General features: G+C 38.7%; 1 protein-coding gene and 1 pseudogene across 12 annotated transcripts in view; both read left to right on the top strand.

Annotated features, from left to right (window-relative positions):
• Positions 1-10,000, top strand: part of Chd9 (chromodomain helicase DNA binding protein 9) — a 270,300-nt gene that overhangs the window by 256,932 nt on the left and 3,368 nt on the right. For all 12 annotated transcript variants that reach the window (XM_029562042.1, XM_029562044.1, XM_008830057.3 and 9 more), the window contains 3 exons: positions 1,283-1,411; positions 6,868-6,972; positions 9,908-10,000. The exon at positions 9,908-10,000 is cut by the window's right edge. In XM_029562042.1, coding sequence (XP_029417902.1) covers positions 1,283-1,411; positions 6,868-6,972; positions 9,908-10,000 — 327 coding nt within the window. The remainder of the gene's footprint in view (positions 1-1,282; positions 1,412-6,867; positions 6,973-9,907) is intronic.
• On the top strand, positions 2,790-2,934 carry LOC115069813 (annotated as a pseudogene).

Consider the following 10,000-nt stretch of genomic DNA (forward strand, 5'->3'; position numbering starts at 1 on the left):
GGAGCATCCCTCTACCTCCCCCCCCCCCAAAAAAATAGATCTTGTTTCAAAATATTTAATATTGGGCTGGCGAGATGGCTCTGCAGTTAAGAGCACTGACTGCTCTTGCAGAGGTCCGAGGTTTGATTCCCAGTACCCACATGGTGGCTAACAATTGTCTGTAACTCAACTTCTGGGGGCTCTGGCACCCTCCTTTGAACTCCATGGGCATTGCACAACACAGGTATACTTACATATATGCTGGCAATACATTCATACACATAAAATAATAAAAAATAAAATACTTTAAAAAATATATAATATTGCTGTGTGTGGTGGCACATACCTTTTGTAAGATTAGGCCTGCCTGGTGTATGTAACACGTTACAGGCCAGCTGGACAACAGGGAGACCCTGTCTCAAAAAAAGAAAAAAAGAAAACAAAAAATACATATTTTCAATGTTTATGAGGCTAGAGAGATGCTCCATGGTTAGGAGCACTTGCTGCTCTTGCAGAGGGCCTAGGTTCAGTTTGATTCCCAGAGCTCACATGGGAGCTAACTCTAGTTCCAGGGATCTGATTCCTGCTTCTGGCCTCCACAGGCACTTCATGCATGTGGTGTACTTACATATATGAAGGCAAAACACTCATACATATAAAAAAAAATATTTAAAAACAATTTAGAATATTTTTTTGATATTTCAAGTTTGTTTTTTAAAAAAAATTATTTTTATTTTCTGTGTACGTGTTTTTTCTGCATTTATATAAATGCACCCCATGCATGCAGTGCTCACAGAGGCCAGAAGAGGTTGTCGGATTCCCTGGAATTGGAGGTACTGACTGACAGTTGGGAGTTGACATGTGGTGCTGGATACCAAATCCAGGTCCCCTGTAAGAGCAGCCAGTGCTCTTAACCACTGAGCAATCTCTCTAGCCCCAAAGTTTAAATTTTTTAAAGATCTTTTTGTTGTTGTTTCTATGTGTATGGATATTTTACCTACATGTATGTCTATACACCTTGTGCATTCCTGGTGCCCATAGAGGCCAGAAGAATGCATCGGATCCCCTGGAACTAGAGCTATGTGGGTGCTGGGAACTGAACTTGGGTCCTATATAAGAGCAGCTAGTGCTCTTTACCACTGAGTCATCTCTCCAGGACCTAAACTTTATATGTTTTTAAATAACCAAAGAATAAGTGCTTTCATATCATATAGGAATAAATTACTTAGATTAGCTCACTTGTGATATTTTCTATAGTACTGCACAAGCAAAATGTTTAAAGATTTTTTTGTGTGTATTTTAGAGAGTACAGCTTCACGAGGGAAGGCCCAAACAAAAGAGGCATCGCTGCAGAAACCCAAATAAGCTGGATGTTAACAGTCTCACTGGAGAGGAGCGTGTGCAGCTTATCAACAGAAGAAATGCTAGAAAGGTATTGATAGCTATCTTGTTATTCTTTCATACTGATTCAGTTCTTAAGAGAACCTCATTTCATTATGTGTTTTATTCTAACAGATCAGAGAATGGGTTGATCTTAGCACATTTGTGGGAAAAGACATGCAAGATAATTTTATGTAGTCTAATACAAAACCATTATTAGCAAAGCTAGTAAATGAAATAAGTCCCTCCCATGCCTGCCTAAGCAGTGCTCTTCTTATGGCTGTATACTGTTAAAGGGCCCTACACCTTGGGCAGTTTTTTTCAGGGACAGTTTTGTTCATCATGGACATTGTTTTTTCTTGACTCATTTTTGGTAGCCACACACAGCTTGGTGGGGAAGTAGTAAGTAGGAGGGTGCTATCCTCATATGCCACGAAGAGGCCATGTTTCTTTACCCTGCCTCAGAAGTATAAACTCAAAATGTCTACAGCCCAGAATGCAGAAACTCACTCAAAGGAAACATCGTTTATGTGATTCCTATCACAAATTTACCATATTTTTGATCACTATAATTTCCATCAGATAGCCTTAAGGTATCATGTTTTCTCAAATTGGCATATTATATAATTTTCTGATAGATGGAAGTAAAATGTTTTAAACAAAGTTTACCTTATAGGTGAATGAAATTCCTTTGCTTACTGATTAACAAATGATCAAGAGTTAAGGTTTTCCTTTTTTTTTTTTCCATTTATACATTACATTATACATTATAAATTTCATACATTTATAAATTTTTAGACATTATAAATTTTGGCAAGCCTACAAAATAATAATTTCTAATGGCATTTTCTTTCTTTTTTTTGTCTTTTTGAGACAGGGTCTCCCTGTAGCGGAAATCACTATGTAGACCAGGCTGGACTTGAACTCACAGAGACCCGCCTGCCTCTGCCTCCCGAGTGCTGGGACTACAGGTGTGCGCCACCACGCCCGGCTGACGGGATTTTCTTACATGTGTATTGTTGTGCTTTGCTCATGCACCTCTGTATGACCTCTCTCGTTCATCATCTCTCCACCCCCATTGGTCTGTTTCCTAACCCTAATTAGTCTCAACCTTCTGCTACATGAGATGCTGTCTCAAGAAAGAGAGGGGGAGGGAGGGACGGAGAGGGGTTGCAGTATACCCCTGTAATCCTAGGGTAGGGGATGATAAAATTCCTGTAGCTCACTGACCGTCTAGTTTAGCTGAATTGGTGAACTTCAGGTTCCATGAGAAAACCTCTATCAAAAAGTAAGATGGATAGAAGCAGGCAGATCTCTGTGGGTTCAAGGCCAGCCTACATAGCAAGTTCCAAGCCAGCCTGTGCTACATAGTGAGACCCTGTCTCAAAGAACCATAAATAAGTTAATAAATAAATTAAATAAATAAACCAATTGCTTCTCGGCCTTTTGGCTAAGATCAAGTGTAGTATAAAATAAACCATTTTAAGGACTAGAGATGGCTCAGCAGTTAAGAGCACTGGCTGCTCTTTTCCTTGCCTGGGGATTCTTCAACATCTTTTGGCTTCCTCAAGCATTGCACAACAGAGTGCACTTACATTCATGCAGGCAAAACACACACACATAAACTTTTAAAAACTATTTTAAAAGTAAAAATTGTTGGGGCTGGAGAGATGGCTCAGCAGTTAAAAGCACTGAGACTGCTCTTGCAGGTTCGATTCCCAGCACCCACATGGCGGCTACGAACCGTCCTTAACTCCAGGGGAATCTGAAGCTCACTTCTGACCTCTGCAGCATTGCATGACACAACATGGGTGTACTCACATACACGCAGGCAATACACTCATACACATAAAATAATAAAAATAATAAAATATTTTTAGAAAAAGTAAAAATTGTTTTCATATTGTTGTCTGGTGCTTTCTACCAGTGTTCTACCAGTTTTCTAGATACGGTTTATTTACCTTTGGTTGTATCACAAAGTGAAGTCGTAGATATCTTAAAGAATAAGATAATGTTTTAGTAGAATTTTACTTACTTTTGTGCTTGCAAAAGTTTGTGTTTCATTTTGTAGCAAGAATTCACATTACCGAGGCAGGCATGGTGGCACACACCTGTAATCCAGCACCAGGAGTCTTGGGCAGGAAGATCATGAGTTCCAGGCCAGCATGAATTAAAGAATTTGAGGTTCACCTGTACTACATAATGAGAGCCTGTGTCAGTAAACAGCAAATAAAACAAATTCTCATTCCTGAATATTTTAATCGAATTTGTCTCAAGTCAGTTTGCATTTTTTTTGTTTGCTTTTGTTTTGTTTGTTTTGTCTTTTGACACGGGGTCTTACATATCCTCAGGCTGGCCTCAAAGTTACTATGTAGCCAAGAATAGCCTTGAACTTCTGATCATCTTTCTTCCACTTCCCTAGTGCTGGGATGACAGATGTGGTGACTGGCTTCCTCATAGCCAGTTTCAAGGAGGTGGAATAGTTTTGGATTTATTTGCTTGTTTGTTTAATGCTAAACATTCTTTTTTAAAATCATGTACTTGTGTTTGTGGCGTGTGCATACAGAAGTCAAAGGACAGTTTGCAGGAGTTGGTTCTCCCCTTCCACCATGTGGGCCCTAGGGATTGAACTCCTGCTTGACAGCAAGTGCCTTTATCTGAAGAGCCATGTCAGTGGCCTAATTCTAAACATTCTAAATGCAGACTTTCTGGAATCTTGGTCATTTCCCTTGATTTGTAGGTTTCTCCGTTGTCTTAATTATCTAAGATACAGGGTGAGGTTGATGAGCTACAAAGGAGAGGAGTCTCTATTAGATCTAGTTAGTTTTATTTTGCCAGGCATGGTGGCGCATGCCTTTAGTCCCAGCTCTTGGGAGGCAGAAGCAGGTGCATCTCTGTGAGTTCGAGGCCAGCCTGGTCTACATAGTGAGTTCCAGGCCAGCTGGAGCTACAGGGAAACTCTGTCTCAAAAAGACCAAAAAATAAATAAAACAAGGTTTCACCAGGTATGGTGAGACCCTAATCAGGACTGGAGAGAGGTTAGAGGACCTAGGTTCAAATCCCAGCACCTATATGGTGGCTGATAACCCCAGTTTCAGAAAATCTGATGCCATCTTCTGTCCTCCGCAGGCATTGCACAACATAGGTGCACATACATACATGTAGGCATAACACTCACACACATAAAATCAAAATAAATAAATTTTTTAAAAGGTCTCACATAGACTCCAGGCTGACCTGGAATTTGTTGTGTAGTCTGGACTGGCCTCAAACTCAAGGCAGTCTTCCTACATTAGCCACCTGGAGACTCGATTATAGGCTGTAAATCACTTTAACCTGAAGCTTCATAATGCTTAATATGCAACAGAAATTACAGAATTGAATGAGACTACTTAGAGGTATAAGTAATATGCTGTGTTAAACATGTACATCCAGTCCAGGAATAATAAGTATTCATCAGGTCTCAGTAATCCAGTAATATGTTTATATAGCAGGCACAGGCCCTGATTCAGTACCCAGTACCACTGAAGAAGAAAAGGTACAGTGTGTATTTGTTCAAAGTGGTGTGGAAGAAGGAATTATCAGAGAAATATCTTTAATCTACTAAGGGGCATTAATCCAAATCATTTATCTAAATACAGTATTCTTATTTTAAATCCCAAATTTATCATATACAAAGGACATGTATAATTTCATAATTTAATGATATATATAATTTAGTCAATATACATAATAAATAAAAGGGGATTTTTGAGGCCTAGGTTTGATTCCTAACTCTCTTAAGTATTTTATTTATTATTTTTTATTTTATGTGTATGAGTGTATTGCCTCCATGTGCAATGCTTGTGTAGGTCAGAAGAGGGCATTAGATTCCCTGAAACTGGAATTATGGACATTTGTAACCCACCATGTGTGTGCTGGGACTCAGACTCAGGTCCTCTGCAAGAGCAGCCAGGGCTCGTAACCACTGAGCCATCTCTCCAGACCCCTTGACTCCTAACTCTTAGCATTACTAATTGGCTTTATAAAGGCAAATTAAATAACTTCTCTGAGACTGAGTTCCTTCATTTGGAAAATAGAAATACTATCTCAAAATGATGTTCTGAGAACTAAAATTAAATATACACTTAAGGTCCTTATCCATTATTTGATATAATAATATATTTATTATAAACCAGATATTATTATAAGAATTGAATTGTCTGTTTTTTTTGTTTTTTGGTCTTTTTGAGACAGGGTCTCCCTATAGCCCCAGCTGTCCTGGAACTCACTAAGCCTTGAACTCACAGAGATCCTCCTGCCTCTGCCTCCTGAGTGCTGGGATTAAAGGCGCCTGCCCGGCGAATTATCTCTTTTTTAAATACTTCATTTTTACTTTATGAGTGTGAGTGTATTGGTTGCATGTATGTAAGTGCACCCATGTCATGCAATGACCACAGAGGTCAGAAGAAGATGTTGGATCCCCCAGAATTATGGATGGTTGTTAGCCACCATGTGGGTACTGGGAATTGAACCCAGGTCCTCTACAAGAGCAGCCAGTGCTCTTTGCTGAGCTATCTCTCCAGCCCCAAATCGTCTTTTTTATATTAATAAGACACTATGAAGGAAATATTGTCCCAATTTTATAGATCAAAAAACAGACTCAAGGAGATGTACTGATTTGCTTGTGTTCCCACAGCTGGTAAATCTGACTAGTAACAGGCATATTTTTAACTGCGTTATCTATCCTTTAAAGTGCATCGTTAGTAGCAACTCTATTTTACTTTTTGTTCTACTTAAAGCATTTAAAATTTAAATCATCGTTTCTATTCTAGTTTCATTCCTGTTGCTGTGACAAATACCATGCTCAAAAGTATGGGGGAAAGGGTTGGTTTCAGCTTACAGGTTATACTCCTTCATTAAGGGAGGTCATGACAGGAACACAAAGGCAAGCCTACTTGCTCTTCCATATAGCATTACCACTGACCAAAAAACAACCAAGTATAGCAAAACCCATGGAGAAATGATGCTGGCTCACTGTCAGATTGATGCTCAGTTAGCTTTCTTACATAGTTCAGCATCACCTTCCTAAGGAATAGTGCCACCCTCAGTGTGCTGAGCTTTCCTTCATCATTACCAAGACATGCCCATAGGTCAATATGATCTAGGAAATTCCTCAACTGAGATTCTCTCTTCTAGATAAGTTGTGTTAAATTAAAATTAACCAGGAAAAAAGAAGTTAATGTGTTCATGTTGTGTATCAGTGGTCTGTATGCATTGTGGTGACCCTTTTTCATATAACTATACAGGCTTGAAGATAGTTTAAAAACTTTTTTTTTTCCAGACTTGGTGGCCCATGCCTTTAATCCTAGCACTCAGCAGGTAGAGGCAGTATCTCTATTAAGTGGAGGCCAGCCTGATCTCCATAACAAGTTCCAGGTCAGCTAGGGCTACAGGGAGACCCTGTCTCAAAATAAGAAATAATTCTATACTTAGTAGTGTGTTAACTGTCTGTTCTTTTGCTTGCAGGTTGGCGGTGCGTTTGCTCCCCCTTTGAAGGATTTATGTAGATTCCTAAAAGAAAATTCAGAATACGGAGTAGCTCCTGAATGGGGAGATGTTGTTAGGCAATCTGTGAGTATCTCACAAATACTAACTCGTATTAGAAATTAGATGCCACTTAATTACATCTTAGATTAAATTTTTAGTTTAGAATAATAAGAATTTAATGAACATGTGATAACTTTTCAGTTCACAATTTCTTATTTTTCAGAATGTATAATTGATGATTGTTGAGATAGAATGCAAAGCCAGGATATACTTGTTTTTATTTTAGTTGTGAACCTAAGCCTTTAACAGCTGTGTTGAGCTCTCCCACCCAACTTGTTTTTATTTTAAACATTACTTGAACATTGCCACAAAGAATAATCAAATAGGTATGAAAAGAGATTTGTATAGATATTTGTCATGATCAACTCTCACGCACTCAGCAGTAATCAGCTGCCAACAGTTCCTCAGATAAGGTTGAGGCCTCCTGTCCATTTCCCCAGTTCTGTGCTGGGTTTTTATCTGATTGAGGTTGCATGGGTCTTGTGCATACTGACACCACTGCTATAAGATCATATGAGCAAGTTCCCAGAGGCCTGTAAGACTCTTTCCATATGGTCATGCTCCACCCTTGGTTCTTACAATCTTTCCGTCCTGTCTTCCACAATGATCCCTGAGCCATGGGTGAATGAGGTATAATATATGAGTCCTATCCAGGGACATGCACTCTGCAGACACTTACTCTTTACACTTAGGCCCAAGTTGTGGCCTTCTGTGTTCATCACCTTCTGTTAGACAGGCTGAGCCGGTTCCAGTGGATGAAGTCATACCAAGGGACATCTGGATATACAAACTTGACTCAATAGGCTTTTAACATACATGACAGAATGCCTAAAATCCTATGGGAGGGCTATGGGGGATGCAGATAGGAGAGGGGGTATAATTATGTTTAAGATATATTACACGAAAGCCACAACCATGCAATAAAAATATACATTGAAAAAAAAAGAATATTCATCATGGACAGAGTCTCTGTATATAACCCTGAGTGTTGGGATTACAGGTGTATCACTGTGCCTGGCTTCATCATACAATAATAGTAAAGGGGGGGTAATAAATGAATGGAACATCTATATATTAGAATTCCATACAACTTCTTAAAACATATCTTAGAAGAACATATAATGTCAAGAGAAGAGAAACACTGCCAATATACTTAATAGTTACACTCTTGGAATATTAAAGCCTAATTGTATGGAAAATGGAAGTAAATAATTACTATTTCCACAAGTATCCAAATAGAAAAGGCAGGCTATTATACTAAATACGCTGTAGCTTTTTATTTTTATTTTAGAAAGGGGTGGGGAGAATCTATAGAATGATTATAAATGCAAAAGGAAAAAAATGGAAGGTACATCCTGAAATGTTAGCAAAGGTCAAGTCTGAGTGGTGAGAACAAGGATGATTATTTTTTTCCTTTGTATTTTTTGTTGTGTGTGATTTCTTCAGTGAACCCTAATGTTCTTAAAGAGAAAAAAGTTGATAAATTAAAAACAATAAAACATTGTCCCATTAGATTTTTCTTTAAACCACTGTTCTAGTTTGCTTTCTATTGCTATGCTAAAGCATTCTGACCATCAACCTGCTTTCTTTTTTAAAAAATATTTTATTTATTGTTTTTATTTTATGTGTATGCATGCATTGCTTGCATGTATGTAAGTGTACCTGTGTCATGCAATGCCTGCAGAGGACAGAAGAGGGTGTCAGGTTCCCTGGAACTAGAGTTGCAGTTGTTAGCTGCCATGTGGGTGCTGGGGATTGAACCTGTGTCTTCTGCAAGAACAGCCAGTGTTAGCAGCTGAGCCATCTCTCCAGCCCCTCCGCCTGCTTTCTTATACAGCCCAGGACCACCTGCCCAAGGTGGCGCCACTCACAGTAGGGAGGGCCCTTCTGCATCACTCAGCAATCAAGAAAATGCCTCACAGACGTGGCCACAGGCAACTCTGATGAAGAAATTCCTCAACTGAGATTCCCTCCAGCTGTCTCTAGTTTGTGTCGTTACAAAAACCAACCAGCACAACCACTACCTGTAGCCACACCTGCACAGTTGCATGGGGCTAGTGAGGCTATCTGACTGTCTTTATTAAGATGTGATAAGTATAAAATACACACCATTTTAAGACTTCATTTGGAAAAAAGAATGAAAATATCTCAGTTTTTGTATATTACATAATATTTAGTGGTTTTATTAAATTAGACTATATTACTAAAATTAATGTCATATATTCTATTTTACCTTTAGTAATGTGGCTACTAGAATTTAGCTTACAGATGTCATGTACTACATTTCTACTACACAGTGCTGTGGTCGTGAATTAAAACTCTGAAGAGTTTAATGCCTCAGAAAATTGCTTGAAAGCAGCACAGATTCCCTTTTGTCCAGGACCTGATCATTCTCTGTCTGCATCTGTAGGTGCTACTGTTGTTCTGAGCCGAGTATTAAGCCATGGTCTTCCCTCTTTTGAGGATCTATTTTTTATCTTGGCTCTGTCTTCTTTATTGTCAGAATAGCAGGGGATTCATCTGCAGCATCTCTATCTAAGTTCACCCTTTCATTTACCTCCCTGTCCTTCCTTTATTGCTCTTCCAGATTAGAAGGCGCCTCCACTTTTTTCATCTTTTGAGCAGTGGCAATGTGCAACAAGAAAGGATTGTGAAAGTACCTTTGAAAACATTTCTTTGGAACTTAGATTTTCTATTCCTGGAAGTCATGCTTTGCAGTATGAAGCCTAAATACTTCTTCCACATTCTCTTTTCCTATGATAAAATGAAAGTGGAACTGATGGCTGAAAACACAATTTAGAATAAAATTACGTTATCTTTCTCAGAACTGATTATTTTGTATCCATACAGAATCAGTTTACAAATAATTACTCATTTTAATGGACTATTTGTATGATAAGCTATTTGTTATGATTTTATTTTCATGTAGCTGTTATTCATGAATATATATCTTCTCCAGGGGTTTCTTCCAGAAAGCATGTATGAACGTATTCTCACTGGACCTGTTGTGAGAGAGGAAGTAAGCAGGCGGGGGAGACGACCTAAAAGTGGA

The sequence above is a fragment of the Nannospalax galili genome, unplaced genomic scaffold (assembly GCF_000622305.1).
Source record: "Nannospalax galili isolate Female #2095 unplaced genomic scaffold, S.galili_v1.0 scaffold274, whole genome shotgun sequence".
Lineage (NCBI taxonomy): Eukaryota > Metazoa > Chordata > Mammalia > Rodentia > Spalacidae > Nannospalax > Nannospalax galili.